General features: G+C 37.5%; 1 protein-coding gene across 1 annotated transcript in view; it reads right to left on the reverse strand.

Moving 5' to 3' along the window:
* CWF19L2 (CWF19 like cell cycle control factor 2) overlaps positions 1-23,827 on the reverse strand; it is a 192,226-nt gene that overhangs the window by 159,818 nt on the left and 8,581 nt on the right. Inside the window, exons 4-5 of the mRNA XM_007455881.1 lie at positions 2,354-2,464; positions 1,481-1,600 (exon numbers count right to left, since the gene is read on the reverse strand). Of these exons, the coding sequence (XP_007455943.1) occupies positions 1,481-1,600; positions 2,354-2,464 (231 nt within the window). The remainder of the gene's footprint in view (positions 1-1,480; positions 1,601-2,353; positions 2,465-23,827) is intronic.

Genomic DNA, 23,827 nt, shown 5'->3' on the forward strand with positions numbered 1-23,827 from the left:
GCAGGAATGGAAAAAATGATTTAGATGCAAAAAAAAAAAAGACAAAAACTACATAAGCAAATGAGCAAATCAACAGACACTGACTTACTTGAATCAGAGAAGTTTATATAAGAATTTGTAAGAAAAGATTATATTAATTAGAAAAGCTGTAATTCAATGCTGGAAAGTTGGTAAGATAAGCATGACAAAGTACTATAGCTTCTTAGGAAAGGAAAGGTGGTTTTCTGTAACAGTATTTCTAAGAAAAACTAATCACTGTTTCAACGTATTAAAGATACTCAGGAGTTTACTACATTCCGTTGTTTGATATAGAGAACAGACGAATATGTGCAAAACCTAAGATCATAAGCCAGGGATACCTGAACATACCAGACCATTCATGCCCACAAACAGCAGAGCATGATTTCAGAAGAAAGCATGTAATCACAATGGGTAAAATCAACTTCCTGACTTCATGCAGCTCCTCCTTCTTGCTCTACTACCCACTGGTTACACCCCTTTGGTACTTTCCCCCTAACTTCCTCAGGTCTAACTCAGAGACAAAACAGAACTTAGTAAAGATATTCCAAAAACCTCTGGCCCCAAAGTTCCAAATGGGCAGCTACTTAATTATAAAGTCAATACAGTTTACCACACCAACATTTTCAGAATTAAAATCAAACTGGGGAAGAAACAAAAACACAAAACACTGATCACAGGACTTCATAATCACTCTTTCATATTTTTCATTTATTTGTGCCTCTATGTTTCATTCAAATTCTTGAATTTGATAGTCTAAATTCTTAAAGACTATCTTCTTGTTCACTAATTCTGTCTTCAGCTGTATTCAGTTTGTTGCTTCACCATTTTACAAGTTTCTAATTTCAACTCTAATATTTTTCATTTCTAATATTGGCTCTTTCTCAAATCCGCCTTCTTATTAAACTTTTAACCCTTATTCATATTTTCTATACCTCCTATTACTATATAAAGCTATTAAATATTCCAAAAGATAAAGGTTTTATGAGTCTGATTCAGTTGTTTATTGTTTCGGATGACTCTCATTCATGGACTATTGTTACATTTTCATGTATAGTGTGATTTTAGATTATGACCTTAAATGCCATAGAACTTGCTTCTGGGAGACCTGTGAGACCTAAATTGACAGTGTCAGCCTTTAGAAAGGACTGGTAGTTATTTCTGCCAATCACTTCAAGGCACTACCAACTCAAGAATGCTTTAAATTCTCACCTTGAAGATTTTCAGCTATAAACCAAATTCTGTACTCAACCATATATGCCCTAGATTTATAAATATAATATACATTTAAACTCATTTCCTACAAAAAAAATTTAAAAGAATATATCACATTTCATAGTTGTTCCCACTGATTTACTAAATACCACAAAAAATAATGTCTTACAAGGAAAACTGCATTTACATAAATGTGTATCAGTTAAAGGCAAATCAGAAAGGTAAAGCATTTTAAATGTTCTCTTACCTGTTCAAGTGCTTGGGTTTTCTCTTGCTCTATTTTCCTTATTGTTTCCTTTTCAGCTTTGAGTGATAATGATGACACAGTTTTAACAGACATAAAATCAACAGTCATCCATTCATCCCTCTGTTAAGAAAAAGAAGTCACTTCAATCTAAATTGATTAGAACAACACTAAACACTTAACAATAAATTAGAGATTCTGGAGGCACTCAAACCTGGATTAAATCCCACATGGCTGTATAACTTAAAGCAAGTTTCTTATTCTCTCTAAGCCTTCTTCTCTCCCCTGTAAAAATGGATTAAAATACCTACCTTTCAGGAATGTTTTAAGGAGTTACCAAGAAAACTGACTTAAGGCATCTAGTCCAATGCCGGATATACAATAGGCACTCAAACATAGTTCTTTTCACCTTTCTTTCTTCACTGTTGCTAACAGTGTAAATATAACATTCTTCCTCAGGCATATGAACTATAACCCAAAATTTGTGAACTATTCAACTATAAGCATTGCTAAGAAAATTATGGCATGAAGTGAAGGGAAAGAAAAACTGTGACTGAACTCTACTCGCTGTAGAAAAGTCAGATAGATGCAACAATACAAGACTTCAAATATATAAGGGGAAAAGTGCCACTTCCTTATCAACAACCAGAGGCAGGAAACCCTCTGAGGGACTAGAATAGGGACAAATGCTAACTTTCCCACAGGAGAAGAAGGAGAGTGAAAAGGATCAGCAAACAGCATTATTGCTAAAATTACTCATAAAAGTATACTGTTTACAAAGTCTAGTTTTTCTTCTTACTAAATTACAATCATCTTTCATTTTAACATTCATCTACTCTTATAAGTTGACGCTTTGTTTAAAATCAGGCGGCTTACCTGAATAACTTCGTTGTCTTCTTTTTCTGACTTTTCATCTTTCACCTTCCAGGCCTTTTCCTCGCCAGAAGTGTGGGAAGGAACAGCCTCAACCCACTCATCTTCAGAGCTCTAAGAATATTTAACATATAAGTAGAATTCTCAAATTTACATACTTCCGCATAAAAACTGTGTGGTTCCACTCTTCCTCCTTTTCTCAACCCTTAAATATCAACTTTGTTTGGGTTTCCAGTCTTTGCCAATTATACTTTTTAATCTCTAGACATTCCCCTTGGGACATTAAATCCACTCTCATGACTTAAACTACCACAATTATACTGATACCTTTCTAATTTACCCACCCAAAGTTTCTGTGATTTAAACAACTGCCTACAATATTTAAATGCCATGCTGAACACAGTAAGAACAAAAAGTGAACCCAGCATCTACTTCCACAATACTTGATCCTTCTTCTATATATCTGAATTAAGCTACCTGGCATCACCAACCACCCACTTACCCGAGTCAGAAATCTCAGGATCATCTTACTCCTCCCATCTAAACCTATGACTGTCATTTCCAAAAGATTTCTCAACTACAGTGAACACCAAATGATTATCATGGGAGTTCACCTCCATCCCGGGCCACAACTGACTGTTTCAGAGGTAGGGACCTGAACCAATTAATTTTAATCATAGTCACTCTCCAGGAATTTGAAACCAAGGCTAAATGGTTTACTCTATAACAAAGGAGAACTCGAAAGGCATTGGCAGAGACCATTTCTGTCATGAGGCACAGAATTCAGGAAAAATTTATCTATATCAAGAAAAGCAAAAATAGAACTTAGAGGGGAAAAAAGGAAGATGGTAAGAAGATTCATAAAAGCATTCATGACTCTAGTTTGAGCTATTCCTAAAACCCAGGTGCATTCCTATATGTCCTATGAGACGTTTGTGTTCTAATAATAAATCCCTCCCCTTTTTTTGGGGGGGGGGTGGTTAAACCAATTTAAGTTTGGTCTCTGCTACCTACAACCAAGAGTCCCAACTAATATATACTCCTTCCTCCCCATTCTTAAAGCAGCAGCCCTAGATCAGATCTGCTTATCTCTCACTTAGACAACTGGAAAAACCAAATTAGTCTCCAAAACCCCAGTCTTTCCTGCTCCCTTTCATTCTCCAACCCCCACCCTAAATACCTTTAGAGTATCATAAAAGGCGTATCTGACCACAGTACTCCTCTTCTTTGACTCCCTGTCATAAAGACAACTGCTATGCCTTTTCTTTCCTACCAATAGAACCCAATTTTATTTGGAGATGTAATGTCCCTCCCTTGCTGGAGAGTGAAACCTTAATCAAGTCTCCAATAAGGTGGAAATGAAAGTACTATATAGGACTTTCTGGAAGTTACAAAAAAGAGGGCATCCTCGTTCCTGTTATCTAGACTAAGAGGTACATTTTAAAGACAATGGAGGAACAGAACTAGAAGACTTGGTCCCAGAAGACCACACTAAATTGCCTACTTGATTTCTTCTATATGAAAGAAAAGTTAGAGATTGGTTCAAGATGACAGAGTAGAAGGACGTGCGCTCACTCCCTCTTGCGAGAGCACTGGAATCACAACTAACAGCTTAACAATCATTGACAAGAGAACACTGGAACTCACCAAAAAAGATACCCCACATCAAAAGACAAAGAAGAAGGTGCAATGAGATGGTAGGAGGGGCGCGATCACAATAAAATCAAACCCCATGACCACTAGGTGGGTGACTCAAAACTGGAGAACAATTATACCACAGAAGTCCACAGACTGGAGTGAAGGTCCTGAGCCCCACTGTCAGGCTTCCCAACCCGGGGGTATGGCAACAGGAGGAATTCCCAGAGAATCAGACTTTGAAGGCTAGTAGGATTTGATTTCAGGACTTCAACAGGACTGGGGGAAATAGAGACTCCACTCTTGGAGGGCACACACAAAGTACTGTGTGCACCATGACCCATGGGGAAGGAGCATGGGTCTAGACTGAACTAGACCTACCTGCTAGTGTTGGAGGGTCTCCTGCAGAGGCGGAGGGCACTGTGGCTCACTGCGGGAACAAGGACACTGGCAGCAGAAGTTCCGGGAAGTACTCCTTGGTGCAAGCCCTCCCAGATTCCACCATTAGCCCCACCAAAGAGCCTTTACACTCCAGTGTTGGGTCGCCTCAGGCCAAACAACCAACAGGGAAGGAACTCACCCATTAGCAGAAAAGAGGATTAAAGTTTTATTGAGCTTTGCCTACCAGAGCAACACCCAGATCTACCCACCACCAGTCCCTCCCAGTAGGAAATACACAAGCTTCTTAGGCAGACTCACTCACCAGAGAGGGCAGACTGCAGAAGAAGAACCACAATCCTGCATCCTGTGGAACAAAAACCACATTCACAGAAAGATGGACAAGATAAAAAGGCAGAGGATTATGTACCAAATGAAGGAACAAGATAAAACCCCAGAAGAACAACTAAAGAAGTGGAGATAGGCAACCTTCCAGAAAAAGAATTCAGAATAACGATAGTGAAGATGATCCAGGACGCAGGGAAAAGAATGGAGGCAAATACTGAGAAGATGCAAAAAATGTTTAATAAAGACCTAGAAGAATTAAAGAACAAACACCTAGAAGAACGAAAAAACAAACAGAGACAACCAATACAATGACTAAAGTGAAAAATACACTAGAAGGAATCAACAGCAGAATAACTGAGGCAGAAAAACAGATAAGTGACTGGGAAGACAGAACGGTGGAATTCACTGCCACAGAACAGAATAAAGAAAAAAGAATTAAAAGAAATGAAGACAGCTTAAAAGACCTCTGGGACAACATTAAACAAACCCACATTTCCATTATAGGGGTCCCAGAAGGACACGAGAGAAAGGACCCGAGAAAATATCTGAAGAGATTATAGTACAAAACTTCCCTAACACAGGAAAGAAAATAGCCCCCCAAGTCCAGGAAGCGCAGAGTCCTAGGCAGGAGAAACCCAAGAAGAAACTCGCCGAGACACATAGTAGTCAAACTGACAAAAATTAAATGCAAAGAAAACTTATTAAAAGCAAGAAGAGAAAAATGACAATCCACATACAAAGGAACTCCCATAAGGTTAACAGCTGATTTCTCAACAGAAACTCTACAAGGCAGAGGGGAGTGGCACGATAAATTTAAAGTGATGATGGGAAGAACCTACAAGTAATATTCCCCAGCAACAATCACATTCATATTCAACAGAGAAATCAAAAGCTTTACAGACAGGCAAAAGCTAAGAAAATTCAGCAACACCAAACTAGCTCTACAAGAAATGCTAAAGGAATTTCTCTAAGGGGGAAACAAAATAGAAGAAAAGGACCTACAAAAACAAACAAAAAACAATTAAGCAAATGGTAATAGGAACACACATTTCGATAATTACCTTAAACATGAATGGATTAAATGCTCCAACCAAAAGACACAGGTTCACTGAATGGATACAAAAACAAGACCCATATATATGCTGTCTACAAGAAACCCATTTCAGAACTAGGGACACATACAGACTGAAAGTGAGGAGATGGAAAAAGATATTCCATGCAAATGAAAATCAAAAGAAAACTGGAGTAGCAATACTCAAATCAGATAAACTAGACTTTAAAATAAAGAATGTTACAAGAGACAAGAAAGAACACTACAAAATGATCAAGGGATCAATCCAAGAAGAAGATATAACAATTATAAATATATATGCACCCACCATAGGAGTACCTCAATACATAAGGCAAATGCTAACAGCTATAAAAGAGGAAATTGACAGTAACACAATAATAGTGGGGGATTTTAACATCTCACTTACACCAATGGACAGATCACTCAGACAGAATATTAATAAGGAAATAAAAGCTTTAAACAAAATAGACCAGTTTAATTTAATTGATATTTATAGGACATTCCATCCGAAAAAAAGATTACACTTTCTTCTCAAGTACACACAGAACATTCTCCAGGATAGATCACATCTTGGGTCACAAATCAAGCCTCAGTAAATTTAAGAAAATAGAAATCATATCAAGCATCTTTTCCAACCACAATGCTGAGATTAGAAATAGATTACAGGGAAAAAAACGTAAAAAACACAAACACATGGAGGCTAAGCAATACATTACTAAATAACAAAGAGATCACTGAAGAAATCAAAGAGGAAATCAAAAAATACCTAGAAACAAACACAATGAAAACATGATGATCCTAAACCTATGGGATGCAGCAAAAGCAGTTCTAAGAGGGAAGTCTATAGCTATACAAGCCTAAATCAAGAAACAAGAAAAATCTCAAATAAACAATCTAACCTTACACCTAAAGGAACTAGAGAAAGAAGAACAAACAAAATCCAAAGTTAGTAGAACAAATCATAAAGATCAGAGTGGAAATAAATGAAACAGAAACGAAGAAAACAATAGCAAAGATCAATAAAACTAAAAGCTGGTTCTTTGGGAAGATAAACAAAATTGATAAACCTTTATCCAGATTCATCAAGAAAAAGAGGGAGAGAACTCTAATCAATAAAATTAGAAATGATAAAGGAGAAGTTACAACGGACACCGCAGAAATATAAAGCATCCTAAGACACTACTAAAGCAACTCTATGCCAATAAAATGGACAACCTAGAAGAAATGGATGAACTCTTAGAAAGGTATAACCTTCCAAAACTGAACCAGGAAGATAAAGAAAATATAAACAGACCAGTCACAAGTAATGAAACTGAAACTGTGATTAAAAATCTCCCAACAAACAAAAGTCCAGGACCAGAGAGTTTCACAGGTGAATTCTATCAAACATTTAGAGAAAAGCTAACAACCATCCTTCTCAAAGTCTTCCAAAAAACTGCAGAAAAAGGAACACTTCCAAACTCATTCTATGAGACCACCATCACCCTGATACCAAAACTAAAGATACTACAAAAAAGGAAAATTACAGACCGATATCACTGATGCAAATGCAAAAACCCTTAAAAAAATGCTAGCAAATAGAATCCAACAACACATTAAAAGGATCATACACCATGATTAAGTGGGATTTATCCCAGGGATGCAAGGATTCTTCAATATATGCAAATCAATCAATGTGATACACCATACTAACAAATTGAAGAATAAAAACCCTATGATCATCTCAATAGATGCAGAAAAAGCTTCTGACAAAACTCAACACCCATTTATGATAAAAACTCTCCAAAAAGTGGGCACAGAGGAAAACTACCTCAACATAATAAAGGCCATATATGACAAACGCACAGCAAACATCATTCTCAACAGTGAAAAACTGAAAGCATTTCCTCTAAGATCAGGACCAAGACAAGGATGTCTACTCTCGCCACACTTATTCAACATAGTTTAGGAAGTCCTAGCCACGGCATTCAGAGAAGAAAAATAAATAAAAGAATACATATTGGGAAAGAAGAAGTAAAACTGTTGCTGTTTACAGATGACATGATACTATACATATAAAATCCTAAAGATGTCACCAGTAAACAATTAGAACTCATCAATGAATTTGGTAAAGTTGCAGGATACAAAATTAATGCACAGAAATATCTTGCATTCCTATACACTAACAACGAAAGATCAGAAAGAGAAACTGAGGAAACAATCCCATTCACCACTGCAACAAAAAGAATAAAATACCTAGGAATAAACCTACCTAAGGAGGTATAAGATCTGTACTCAGAAAACTATAAGACACTGATGAAAGAAATCAAAGATGACACAGACAGAGAGATATACCATGTTCTTGGATTGGAAGAATCAATACTGTGAAAATGACTATACTACACAAAGCAATCTACAGATTCCATGCAATCCCTATCAAATTACCAATGGCATTTTTTACAAAACTAGAACAAAAAAATCTTAAAATTTGTATGGAGACACAAAAGACCCCAAATAGCAAAAGCAATCTTGAGGTAAAAAAATGGAGCTGGAGGAATCAGACTTCCTGACTTCACACTACACTACAAAGCTACAGTAATCAAGACAATATGGTACTGGCACAAAAACAGAAATTTAGATCAATGGAACAGGATAGAAAGCCCACAGATAAATCCACATACCTATGGTCAACTAACCTATCACAAAGGAGGCAAGGATATACAATGGAGAAAAGACAGTCTCTTCAATAAGTGGTGCTGGGAAAACCGGACAGCTACATGTAAAAGAATGAAATTAGAACACTCCCTAACACCATACACAAAATAAACTCAAAATGGATTAAAGACCTAAATGTAAGACTGGATACTGTAAAACTCTTAGAGGAAAACATAAGAACACTCTTTGACATAAATCACAGAAAGATCTTTTCTAACCCACCCCCTAAAATAATGAAAATAAAAACAAAAATAAACAAATGAGACGTAATTAAACTTAAAATCTTTTGCACAGCTAAGGAAACCATAAACCAGAGGAAAAGGCAACAGTCAGAATGGGAGAAAATATTTATAAATGAAGCAACTAGCAAAGGATTAATCTCCAAAATATGAAAACAGCTCATGCAGCTCAATATTAAAAAAACAAGCCAATCAAAAAATGTGCAGAAGACCTAAATAGACATTTTTCCAAAGACATACAGATGGCCAAGAGGCACATGAAAATCTGCTCAACATCACTAATTATTAGAGAAATGCAAATTAAAACTATGAGGTATCATCTCACACCAGTTACAATAGGCATCATCAGAAAATCTACAAACAACCAATGCTGGAGAGGGTGTGGAGAAAAGGGAATGCTCTTGCACTGTTGATGGGAAGGTAAAATGATACAGCCCCTATGGAGAACAGTATGGAGGTTCCTTAAAAAACTAAAAATAGAATTACCATATGACCCAGCAATCCCACTACTGGGCATATACCCAGAGAAAACCAAAATTCAAAAAGACACATGCACCCCAATGTTCACTGCAGCACTATTTACAATAGCCGGGTCATGGAAGCAACCTAATGCCCATCAACAGACGAACAGATAGAGAAGACGTGGTACATATCTACAATGGAATGGAATATTACTCAGCCACAAAAAGGAACAAAACTGGGTCATCTGTAGAGACGTGGATGGACCTAGAGACTGTCATACAGAGTGAAGTAAGTCAGAAAGAGAAAAACAAATATCCTATATTTATGCAGATATTTAGAACCTAGAGAAATGGTACAGATGAACAGGTTTCCAAGGCAGAAATAAAGACACAGATGTAGAGAACAAACGTATGAACACCAAATGGGGGGGGGGGGCGGGGGATAAACTCGGAGATTGGGATTGACATATATACACTAATATGTATAAAATAGATAAGTAATAAGAACCTGCTGTATAAAAAAATAAAATTCAGAAAAAGAAAAAAGTTAACTATTTTTATATTCTATATATTCTATATTAACCAATGGCTATTCTGGGGTTCTCTAATAACGCAAATGAACCTAATTTGATGATATACTCCCTACTGAATAATTCAAACTTCTTGGTTTACAAAGTCCTATCAACTCTTAGAATTTCATCTCCATTCACTCTCCTCTTGTTTTATAATCTAATATTGTTAAGTTACTTATAGTTGTATTTACCTATGTACATACATAAACACAAACATGCACACACAGACACTTTTATATCATGTTATCTCCTACTTCCACGCCTTGCTCTCACAATTCCTTGTGTACACACACCTCTATATGCCAGGGTGATTCGTACTCATCCTTTAAGTCTCAAGCATCATTTCCTCAAAACCGGCGTATGAAATCCTCCTTCCCTTAATACCTTGACATGCCTTGGCATCATGAGATTACATACTGGAAGTATGTGTCTGTTTAATTATAAAATGAGTTCCCCAAAAGTTTGAACTCTATATATTTATATTCTCCATGTATATAAAAATGTCTGGCAAAGAGTTGGCATTCAATAAATGTGCATTAAAATTAACTCAATCCACCCTTGCAAAAGCCCAAGTCAGAAACTTTAAGCAGCAGCCTGCATTAAATACTAGGTACTGAATGAAAGAAGCATATGTGATACAGCTAGTACTCATTTTTCATTTACACAACAACAACTGGACCATTCTGTACAACTCTCCTGCCTCCATTCCCTTTCTATTAATTTTGTTGCTAATTTTCACTATTATTCATTCACCTCACCACTTCAGCATGACTTATGTTCCCCTCTCCCCATGCTATGACCTAAGTTCTCCTGCTGTTTCAATCCTCCACCCTACCTTGAAGAACTCATAAACCATCAACGTGCCTCTTGACCTAAGACAGCTCCCAGGACTCTTCTTCTCATGTGTAGCCATCATAATTAACCACACTCCTAATCCCATCTAACAGTCAAAACCTAAATACAGGACCAAGACAGAAAAGTGTCACCAACAAAAACATATGTAAATGTACATATTTTATATATATATATATATATATATGAAGTATTACATATGTATATAAAATACATTTACTTATATTTGCATAATACACATAAAATACATATATTTTATATTTAAAATATAAAGTAACTACATAAATACATATATTTCTCAAAGATACTTGAAGACTTCTGCACTGGCCGTGAAAAAATAAATGCTACATCAGACTAGAAAAATATAAAGAAATGGAAATAAAATTAAAAATATAAGAAACAACTGTTTTTAGACATTGAATCTCAGTTGTGCAGGACTATGATCCCTGAGAAAAGGCAAACAAATGAGGTGAGTGCTACAATTACACTCTACTGCTTTTTGCCTAGTGGCACTTTCTAGATCATGACACAGGCAGGGTAACTCAAGCCCACTATGACAATCTCACTGAGATAAGAAAACAGAATTTTTACTTTGTGATGGCTGAGATAGAGCATCCATGAAAAGGGAGCTACACAGAGAAAGAACTCCAGAAAACTATATGAGACCCCTGTAGTCTTTAACTGAATACCAAACTGAACACTCTTAGGATGCAAGTCCACAAGGATAGACAAAGAATAATTACCATGGAAGGAACAATTATTAGAGTGCTATGAGCGGAGAAATCCCCAGAGCTCACAAAGGGCTAGAAGACATTCTAGTTCCCACCAACCAGAATAGAGAAATCTCCTTAAATACCGAGGGCAATCAGCAGAGAAACCACAAAGGGCACGCCTTAGCATGTCTTAGAAGTAATGACTACTCTAGATGCACACAAACATAACTTAAACACCAGCCTTTGAAAAGTATTAAGCTAATACACAAGTAACCTACTCCCCACCAAAAGAAAACTCAAGACCCTTTAAAGGAAGACAACAAATCCAGTAGTCACAATATAACTTTCACAAGGTTCAGCATCTAATTAGAAATTACTAGACATTCAAAGCACAAAAATGTGACCCAAAGACAAGAAATCAGTTAATCAAAACACAACAAGAAATAAAGAGATAATGACATAGCAAACTAGGATTTTGACACCGCTATTATAAATATGCCCAAGGAAAGGAAAGCATGAACAAATAGGAGTCAAAATGAAGATATAAAAAAGATCCAAATGAAATGTCTAATGATGCAAAATACAATAATTGAAATGAAAACTTTAATGACTGGGGATGACAGCCAACTAGATGCTACAAAAGAAAAGGCTAGTGAACTTGAACCTAAAATGCCACAGTAAAATCTACCCAAACTGAAGAACAGAAAAGGCTAGAATGAAAATAAATAAAGGCTCAGTAACTTATGGGACAGAATTAAGGATACTAGCAGAATAAGAGGGGACACAAAAAACATTTCACAAAATAATAGCCAGAAAGTTTCAAATTTGATGGAAACTATGAACTCATGAATCAAAAAAGCACAATGAACCCAAGGCAGGATAAAGACAAAGAAAACAATATCAAACATGTCATAATTGATTTGCTAAAAAAAATGATAAAGAAAAATTTTTAAAAGCGTTCAGAGCAGAAAGAAATATATACAGAGAGAAAGGGATAAACATGACTGCAAATATCTCTCATTAGGAACAATGTAGGCAAAAGACAATGAAATGACATCTTAAAGTACAGGAAAAGAACAATAAACTTAAAATTATCTGTCTAGGAAAAAAACTTTAAAAATGAAGACTAAACAAAAAAAATTTTCGGACAAACAATAACTTAGAGAAATGTCACAAAATAAGCCCCAGTAAAATTAAGAAAACTGCAACCATATCAAGCATCTTTGCCAATGCTGTGAGATTAGAAACCAAGTACAAGAAAAAAACTGCAAAAAAACACAAACATGTGGAGGCTAAAGAATTTGCTACTAAAAACCCAATGGATCACTGAAGAAATCAAAGAGGAAATAATACCTAGAGACAAATAACACTGAAAAATGACGATCCAAAACATATGGGACGAGAAAAAGCAGTTCTAAGAGGGAACTTTACAGTGATACAAGCTTATGTCAGGAAGCAAGAAAAAACTCAAATAAAGAACCTAACTTACCCCTGAAGAAACAAGCAAAAGAAGAAACAAAACTCAAAGTTAGTAGAAGGAAAGAAACCATAAAGATCAGAGCAGAAATAAATGAAACAGAGACTAAAAAAACAACAGAAAAGATCAATGAAACTAAAAGCTTGCTCTCTGAAAAGATAAACAAAACGAATAAACCTTTAGCCAGATTCATCAGAGAAAAAGAGAAACGGTCCAATCAGAAATGAAAAAGTATAAGTTACAACACCACAGAAATACAAAAGATCAAAAGAGACTACTAAGAACAACTATATGCCAATAAAATGAAAAACCTAGAAGAAACAGACAAAATCTTGGAAAGGTACAATCTCCCAAGACTGAACCAAGAAGAAATAGAAAAGTATGAACACATCAATTATCAGTAATGAAAATGAATCAGTAATTTAAAAAAAAAAAAAACGCCAAACAGACAAAAGTCCAGGACCAGATGGCTTCACAAGTGAATTCTACCAAACATTTAGAGAAGAGTTAACAGCTATCCTTCTCAAACTATTCCACAAAAATTGTAGAGGAAGGAACATTTCCAAACTCATTCTCTGAGGCCAGAATCACCCTAATACCAAAACCAGACAAACATATTGAGAAAAAAAATTACCGGCCAATATCACTGCTGAAGATAGATGCAAAACTCCTCAACAGGAGATAAGCAAGTTCAATCCAACAAAACATTAAAAGGATCATTCACCTTTGTCAAGTAGGATTTACCCCAGGGATGCAAGGATTTTTCAATACTCACAAATCAATCAATGTGATACACCACATTAACAAATTGAAGAATTAAAACCATATGACCATCTCAATAGATGCAGGAAAACCTTACGTTAAAGTTCAACATTTATGATAAAAACTCTCCAGAAAGTGGGCATAATAAAGGCCATACATGACAAATACACAGCTAACGTCATGCTCAATTTCCTCTAAGATCAGGAACAAAACAAGGATGCCCACTCTTACCACTTTTATTCAACATAGTTTTAGAAGTCCTAACCACAATCAGACAAGAAAAAGAAATAAAAGGAGCCCAAATTGGAAGAGAAGAAGTAAAACTGTCATTATCTAGAAGTGACATGACACTATACATAGAAAATCCTAAGCACTACCAGAAAACTACTAGAGCTTATCTATGAATTCAGTAAAGTTGCAGGATACAATACTAATATACAGAAATATGTTGCATCTCTATACACTAACAGTGAACTATCAGAAAGAGAATGTAAACAACCCCATTTACCACCACATCAAAAAGAATAAAATATCTAGGAATAAGCCTACCTAGCAAGGTAAAAGACGTGTACTCGGAAAAATATAAGACACAGATGAAAGAAACTGAAGACACAAATAGAAAGATATACATGTGTTATTGGATTGAAAGAATTAACATTGTTAAAATGACCATACTACCCAAGGCAATCTACAGATTCACTGCAATCCCTATCAAATTACCAATGGCATTTTTCACAGAACTAGAACAAATAATTTTAAAACTTGTATGGAAACACAAAAGACACTGAATAGCTAAAGCTATCTTGAGAAAGAAGAACAGAGATGGAGGAATCATGCTTCCAGACTTCAGATTATACTACAAAGCTACAGTAATCAAAACAGTATGGCACTGGCACCAAAAAAAGAAAAGACACATAGATCAATGCAACAGGATAGAGAGCCCAGAAATAAACCCACACACCTATGGTCAATTAATCTATGACAAAGAAGGCAAAAATATACAATGGAGAAAAGACAGTCGCTTCAGTAAGTGGTGCTGGGAAAACTGGACAGCTACATGTAAAAGAATGAAATTAGAACATCCTCTAACACTGTATACAAATATAAACTCAAAATGGATTAAAGACCTAAATGTAAGACCTACACTATAAAACTCCTGAAAGAAAACATAGGCAGAACACTCTTTGACATATATCACAGCAATATATTTTTGGATCCGCCTCTTAAAGCAAAGGAAACAAAAGCAAAAGTAAATAAATGGGACCTAATTAAACTTAAAATCTTTGGCACAGCAAAGGAAACAACTGAAAAAACGAAAAGACAACCTACTGAATGGGAGAAAATATTTGGAAATGATATGATTGATAAGGGGTTAATAGCCCACATATATAAACAACTCATACAACTCATAATCAAAAAAACAAATAACCCATTTAAAAAATGGGCAGAAGAACTGAACAGACATTTTTCCAAAGAGGAAATGAAGATGGCTGATGGGCGAAAAGATACTCAACATCGTTAATCAGGGAAATGCAAATCAAAACCACAATGAGATATCACCTCACACCGGTCAGAATGGCTATCATCAAAAAGAACGCAAATGACAAATGACAAGGATGTGAAGAAAAGGGAACCATGCTACACTGTTGGTGAAATGTAAACTGGTGCAGCCACTGTGGAAAACAGTATGGAGGTTTCTCAAAAACCTAAAAATACAACTACCATATGATCTAGCAATTTCACTCCCAAGTATATACCCCCAAAAAACAAAAACACTAATTCAAAAAGATACATGAACCCTAATGTTCAGAGCAGCATTATTTACAATCGCCAAGGTATGGAAGCAACCGAAATGACCACCAACAGATGAATGGATAAAGATATGGCATATATATATACAATACAATAGAATACTACTCAGTCATAAAAAAGAATGAAGTTTTGCCATTTGCAGCAACATGGACAGACCTGGAGGGCATTATGCTAAATGAAGTAGTAAGTGAGACAAAGAAAGACAAATACTACAAAACATCACTTGGGGGGGTGCTGGGAAGATGGCGGAAGAATAAGACGTGGAGATCACCTTCTTTCCAACAGATACACCAGAAATACATCTACACGTGGAACAACTCCTACAGAACACCTACTGAATAATGGCAGAAGACCTCAGGCCTCCCAAAAGGCAAGACACTCCCCACGTACCTGGGTAGGGCAAAAGAGAAAAAGAAAAAACAGAGACAAAAAAATAGGGACGGCACCTGCACCAGTGCGAGGGAGCTGTGAAGGAGGAAAAGTTTCCACACTCTAGGAAGCCCCTTCACAGGCGGAGACTGTGGGAGGCAGAAGGGGGAGCTTTGGAGCCTAGGAGGAGAGCACAGCAACAGGGGGTGCGGAGGGCAAAGCGGGGAGATTCCCGCACAGAGGATCGGTGCCAACCGGCACTCACCAGCCCGAGAGGCTTCTCGGCTCACCCACGGGGCGGGCAGGGCTGCGAGCTGAGGCTCGGGTTTCAGTTGGAGCCCAGGGAGAGGACTGGGGTTGACAGCTTGAACATAGCCTGAAGGGATTAGTGCACCACGGCTAGCCGGGAGGGAGTCCGGGGAAAAGTCTGCACCTGCCGAAGAGGCAAGAGACTTTTTCTTCCCTCTTTGTTTCCTGGTGCGCGAGGAGAGGGGTTTAAGAGCATGCTTAAAGGAACTCCAGAGACGGACGCGAGCCACAGCTAAAAGCGCGAACCCCAGGGATGGGTGCGAGCCGTGGCTAAAAGCGCGGACCCCAGAGACGGGCGCAAGCCGCGATTAAAAGCGCGGACCCCAGGGACTGGCGCGAGCCGCGACTAAAAGCACGGACCCCAGGGACAGGCGGGGGGGGGTAAGGATGCTGCTCGGACCCCAGGGACGGGCGGGAGACGTTAAGGATGCTGCTGCCGCCACCAAGGGGCCTGTGTGCGAGCACAGGTCACTATCCACACCCCCCTTCCGGGTAGCCTGTACAGCCCGCCACTGCCAGGTTCCCGGGATCCAGGGACAACTTCCCCGGTAGAACGCATGGCGGACCTCAGGCTGGTGGAACATCACACCAGCCTCTGCTGCCGCAGGCCCGCCCCGCACGCCGTGCGCCTCCCTTCCCCCGGCCTGAGTGCGCCAGAGCCCCCGAATCAGCGGCTACTTTAACCCCGCCCTATCTGAGCAAAAAACAGATGCCCTCCAGCGACCCACATGCAGAGGCAGGGCCAAATCCAAAGCTGAGCCCCTGGGAGCTGTAAGAACAAAGAAGAGAAAGGGGAATCTCTCCCAGCAGCCTCAGAAAGAGCGGATTAAAGCTCCACAATCAACGTGATGTACCCTGCATCTGTGAAATACATGAATAGACAATGAATCATCCCAAATTGAGGAGGTGGACTTCTAGAGCAAGATCTATGATTTTTTCCCCTTTTCCTCTTTTTGTGAATGTGTATGTGTATGCTTCTGTGTGAGATCTTGTCTTTATAGCTTCGCTTCATCATTTGTCCTAGGGTTCTAACCGTCCATTGTTTTTTTAAAAATGTTTCTTAATAATTAATTTTAATTTTAATAACTCTATTACACTTTACCTTCTTTCTTTCCTTCTTTCTTTCTTTCTTTTTCTTTCTTTCTTCCTTTCTTCCTTCCTTTCTTTCTTTCTTTCCTTCCTTCCTTCCCTCCTTTAGACAACGAATCATCCCAAATTGAGGAGGTGGACTTTGAGAGCAAGGTTTATGATTTTTTCCCCTTTATCTCTTTTTCTGAGGGTGTATGTGTATGCTTCTGTGTAAGATTTTGTCCGTATAGCTTTGCTTCCAACATTTGTCCTAAGGTTCTATCCGTCCCTTTTTTTATTTCTAAATATTTATTTTTTATTCAATAACTTTATTATACTTTATTTTGTTTTACTGTATCTTCTTTCTTTCTTTTTTCCTTCCTTCCCTCCTTCCTTCCTTCCTTCCTCCCTCCCTCCCTTTCTTTCCATCTTGCCCTCTTTCCTTCTTTCTTCCTTCCTTCCTTCCTTTATTCCTTCCTTCCTTCCTTCCCTTCTTTCTTTCTTTCTCTCTCTCCCTTCCTTCCTTCCTTCCTTTCTTTCTCTCTCTCTCTCTCTCTCTCTCTCTCTCTTTCTTTCTTTCTTTCTTCATACTTCTACTAATTCTTTCTACTTTTTCTCCCTTTTATTCTGAGCCATGTGGATGAAAGGCCCTTGGTGCTCCAGCCAGGAGTCAAGGCTCTGCCTCCGAGATGGGAGAGCCAACTTCAGGACACTGGTCAACAAGAGACCTCCCAGCTCCACATAATATCAAACAGCAAAACACTCCCAGAGACCTCCATCTTAACACCAGCACCCAACTTCACTCAACGACCAGCAAGCTACAGTGCTGGACAACCTATGCCAAACAACTTAGAAAAACAGGAACACAACCCCACCCATTAGCAGAGAGGCTGCCTAAAATCATAAGCCCAAAGACACCCCAAAACACAACGCCAGACGTGCACCTGCCGACTAGAGAGACAAGATCCAGCCTCATCCACCACAACACAGGCACTAGTCCCCTCCACCAGGAAGCCTACACAACCCACTGAACCAACCTTAGCCACTGGGGACAGACATCAAAAACAACGAGAATTACGAACCTGCAGCCTGCAAAAATGAGACCCCAAACACAGTAAGATAAGCAAAATGAGAAGACAGAAAAACACATAGCAGATGAAGGAGCAAGATAAAAATGCACCAGACCTAACAAATGAAGAGGAAATAGGCAGTCTACCTGAAAAAGAATTCAGAATAACGATAGCAAAGATGATGCAAAATCTTGGAAATAGAATAGAGAAAATGCAAGAAACATTTAACAAGGACCTAGAAGAAATAAAGATGAAACAAGCAACGATGAACAACACAATAAATGAAATTAAAAGTACTCTAGAAGGGATCAATAGCAGAATAACTGAGGCAGAAGAACGGATAAGTGACCTGGAAGATAAAATAGTGGAAATAACTACTGCAGAGAAGAATAAAGAAAAAAGAATGAAAAGAACAGAAAACAGTCTCAGAGACCTGTGGAACAACATTAAACGCACCAACTTTCGAATTTTCGGGGTTCCAGAAGAAGAAGAGAAAAAGAAAGGGACTGAGAAAATATTTGAAGAGATTATAGTTGAAAACTTCCCTAATATGGGAAAGGAAATAGTTAATCAAGTCCAGGAAGCACAGAGAGTCCCATACAGGATAAATTCAAGGAGAAATACGCCAAGACACATATAACATATTAATCAAACTGTCAAAAATTAAATACAAAGAAAACATGTTAAAAGCAGCAAGGGAAAAATAACACACAAGGGAATCCCGATAAGGTTAACAGCTGATCTCTCAGCAGAAACCCTGCAAGCCAGAAGGGACTGGCATGACATACTGAAAGTGTTGAAGGAGAAAAACCTGAAACCAAGATTACTCTACCCAGCAAGGATCTCATTCAGATATGATGGAGAAATTAAAACCTTTACAGACAAGCAAAAGCTGAGAGAGTTCAGCACCACCAAACCAGCTTTACAACAAATGCTAAAGGAACTTCTCGAGGCAAGAAACACAAGAGAAGGAGAGGACCTACAATAACGAACCCAAACCAATTTACAAAATGGGAATAGGAACATACATATCGATAATTACCTTAAATGTAAATGGATTAAATGCTCCCAACAAAAGACACAGATTGGCTGAATGGATACAAAAACAAGACCCATATATATGCTGTCTACAAGAGACCCACTTCAGACCTAGAGATACATACAGACTGCAAGTGAGGGGATGGAAAAAGATATTCCATGCAAATGGAAACCAAAAGAAAGCTGGAGTAGCAATTCTCATATCAGACAAAATAGGCTTTAAAATAAAGACTATTAGAAGAGACAAAGAAGGACACTACATAATGATCAAGGGATCGATCCAAGAAGATATAACAATTGTAAATATTTAAGCACCCAAGATAGGAGCACCTCAATACATAAGGCAAATACTAACAGCCATAAAAGGGGAAATCGACAGTAACACATTCATAGAAGGGGACTTTAACACCCCACTTTCACCAATGGACAGATCATCCAAAATGAAAATAAATAAGGAAAAACAAGCTTTAAATGATACATTAAACAAGATGGACTTAATTGATATTTATAGGACACTCCATCCAAAAACAACAGAATACACATTTTTCTCAAGTGCTCATGGAACAATCTCCAGGATAGATCACATCTTGGGTCACAAATCAAGCCTTGGTAAATTTAAGAAAATTGAAATTGTATCAAGTATCTTTTCCAACCACAACACCATGAGACTAGATATCAATTACAGGAAAAGATCTGTAATGAATACAAACACATGGAGGCTAAACAATATACTACTTAATAACAAAGTGATCACTGAAGAAATCAAAGAGGAAGTCAAAAAAAACCTAGAAACAAATGACAATGGAGACACAACAACCCAAAACCTATGGGATGCAGCAAAAGCAGTTCTAAGAGGGAAGTTTACAGCAATACAAGCCCACCTTAAGAAACAGGAAACATCTCGAAAAAACAACCTAACCTTGGACCTCAAGCAATCAGAGAAAGAAGAACAAAAAACCCCAAAGCTAGCAGAAGGAAAGAAATCATAAAGCTCAGATCAGAAATAAATGAAAAAGAAATGAAGGAAAAAATAGCAAAGAACAATAAAACTAAAAGCTGGTTCTATGAGAAGATTAAACAAAATTGATAAACCATTAGCCAGACTCATCAAGAAAAAAAGGGAGAAGACTCAAATCAATAGAATTAGAAATGAAAAAGGAGAAGTAACAACTGACACTGCAGAAATACAAAAGATCATGAGGGATTACTACAAGCAACTCTATGCCAATAAAATGGACAATCTGGAAGAAATGGACAAATTCTTAGAAATGCACAACCTGCCAAGACTGAATCAGGAAGAAATAGAAAATATGAACAGACCAATCACAAACACTGAAATTGAAACTGTGATTAAAAATCTTCCAACAAACAAAAGCCCAGGACCAGATGGCTTCACAGGCGAATTCTATCAAACATTTAGAGAAGAGCTAACACCTATCCTTCTCAAACTCTTCCAAAATATAGCAGAGGGAGGAACACTCCCAAACTCATTCTACGAGGCCACCATCACCCTGATACCAAAACCAGACAAGAATGTGACAAAGAAAGAACACTACAGGCCAATATCACTGATGAACATAGATGCAAAAATCCTTAACAAAATACTAGCAAACAGAATCCAACAGCACATTAAAAGGATCATACACCATGATCAAGTGGGGTTTATTCCAGGAATGCAAGGATTCTTCAATATACGCAAATCTATCAATGTGATTAACCATATTAACAAATTGAAGGAGAAAAACCATATGATCATCTCAATAGATGCAGAGAAAGCTTTTGACAAAATTCAACACCCATTTATGATAAAAACCCTGCAGAAAGTAGGTGTAGAGGGAACTTTCCTCAATATAATAAAGGCCGTATATGACAAGCCCACAGCCAACATCATCCTCAATGGCGAAAAACTGAAAGCATTTCCACTAAGGTCAGGAACAAGACAAGGTTGCCCACTCTCACCACTCTTATTCAACATAGTTTTGGAAGTTTTAGCCACAGCAATCAGAGAAGAAAAGGAAATAAAAGGAATCCAAATCGGAAAAGAAGAAGTAAAGCTGTCACTGTTTGCAGATGACATGATACTATACATAGAGAATCCTAAAGATGCTACCAGAAAACTACTAGAGCTAATCAATGAATTTGGTAAAGTAGCAGGATACAAAATTAATGCACAGAAATCTCTGGCATTCCTATATACTAATGATGAAAAATCTGAAAGTGAAATCAAGAAAACACTCCCATTTACCATTGCAACAAAAAGAATAAAATATCTAGGAATAAACCTACCTAAGGAGACAAAAGACCTGTATGCAGAAAATTATAAGACACTGATGAAAGAAATTAAAGATGATACAAACAGATGGAGAGATATACCATGTTCTTGGATTGGAAGAATCAACATTGTGAAAATGACTCTACTTCCCAAAGCAATCTATAGATTCAATGCAATCCCTATCAAACTACCACTGGCATTTTTCACAGAACTAGAACAAAAAATTTCACAATTTGTATGGAAACACAAAAGACCCCGAATAGCCAAAGCAATCTTGAGAACAAAAAATGGAGCTGGAGGAATCAGGCTGCCTGACTTCAGACTATACTACAAAGCTACAGTAATCAAGACAGTATGGTACTGGCACAAAAACAGAAAGATAGATCAATGGAATAGGATAGAAAGCCCAGAGATAAACCCATGCACATATGGTCACCTTATCTTTGATAAAGGTGGCAGGAATATACAGTGGAGAAAGGACAGCCTCTTCAATAAGTGGTGCTGGGAAAACTGGACAGGTACATGTAAAAGTATGAGATTAGATCACTCCCTAACACCATACACAAAAATAAGCTCAAAATGGATTAAAGACCTAAATGTAAGGCCAGAAACTATCAAACTCTTAGAGGAAAACATAGGCAGAACACTCTATGACATAAATCACAGCAAGATCCTTCTTGACCCATCTCCTAGAGTAATGGAGATAAAAACAAAAATAAACAAATGGGACCTAATGAAACTTCAAAGCTTTTGCACAGCAAAGGAAACCATAAACAAGACCAAAAGACAGCCCTCAGAATGGGAGAAAATATTTGCAAATGAATCAACTGACAAAGGATTAATCTCTAAAATTTACAGGCAGCTCATGCAGCTCAATAACAAAAAAATAAACAACCCAATCCAAAAATGGGCAGAAGACCTAAATAGACATTTCTCCAAAGAAGATATACAGACTGCCAACAAACACATGAAAGAATGCTCAACATCATTAATCATTAGAGAAATGCAAATCAAAACTACAATGAGATATCATCTCACACCAGTCAGAATGGCCATCATCAAAAAATCTAGAAACAATAAATGCTGGAGAGGGTGTGGAGAAAAGGGAACACTCTTGCACTGCTGGTGGGAATGTGAATTGGTTCAGCCACTATGGAGAACAGTATGGAGGTTCCTTAAAAAACTACAAATAGAACTACCATATGACCCAGCAATCCCACTACTGGGCATATACCCTGAGAAAACCAAAATTCAAAAAGAGTCATGTACCAAAATGTTCATTGCAGCTCTATTTACAATAGCCCGGAGATGGAAACAACCTAAGTGCCCACCGTCGGATGAATGGATAAAGAAGATGTGGCACATATATACAATGGAATATTACTCAGCCATAAAAAGAAACGAAATTGAGCTATTTGTAATGAGGTGGATAGACCTAGAGTCTGTCATACAGAGTGAAGTAAGTCAGAAAGAAAAAGACAAACACTGTATGCTAACACATATATATGAAATTTAAGGGAAAAAAAATGTCATGAAGAACTTATGGGTAAGACAGGAATAAAGACAGAGACCTACTGGAGAACGGACTTGAGCATATGGGGAGGGGGAAGGGTGAGCTGTGACAGGGCAAGAGAGAGGCATGGACATATATACACTAACAAACATAAGGTAGATAGCTAGTGGGAAGTAGCCGCCGCATGGCACAGGGATATCGGCTTGGTGCTTCGTGACCGCCTGGAGGGATGGGATAGGGAGGGTGGGAGGGAGCGAGACGCAAGAGGGAAGAGATATGGGAACATATGTATATGTATAACTGATTCACTTTGTTATAAAGCAGAAACTAGCACACCATTGTAAAGCAATTATACCCCAATAAAGATGTTAAAAATATATATATATCATTTATATGTGGTATCTAAAAATAAAACAAACTAGTGAATAAAACAAAAAGGAAGCCGACTCACAGATATAGAGGGTAAACTAGTAGTTAACAGTGGGGAGAGAGAAGGGGAAAGGGGCAATATAGGCATAGGGGATTAAAATTAAGGGTTATTATGGGATTATATTAAATCATGTCTGTGAAACTTTTGAAAAGTATAAGGCACTACAAAATTTTAAAAATCTTTCCTTCAACTAAAAAAAAAAAAATAGAATGAATCAATGAATGAATAAACAAATAAGAACACTAAAATAAAACCAACTAACCCAAATGAAGCTAGGAAGAGAAAAAATAAATGGGACAAATAGGAAAGGGAAAGCAAGATGGCAGACAAACTCAAAACATACCTGTAATTACATTAAACATTAATAATCTAAACCAGCACTACCTAATAGGA

The sequence above is a fragment of the Lipotes vexillifer genome, unplaced genomic scaffold (genome assembly GCF_000442215.2).
Source record: "Lipotes vexillifer unplaced genomic scaffold, Lipotes_vexillifer_v1.1 scaffold1581, whole genome shotgun sequence".
Taxonomy (NCBI): Eukaryota; Metazoa; Chordata; class Mammalia; order Artiodactyla; family Lipotidae; genus Lipotes; species Lipotes vexillifer.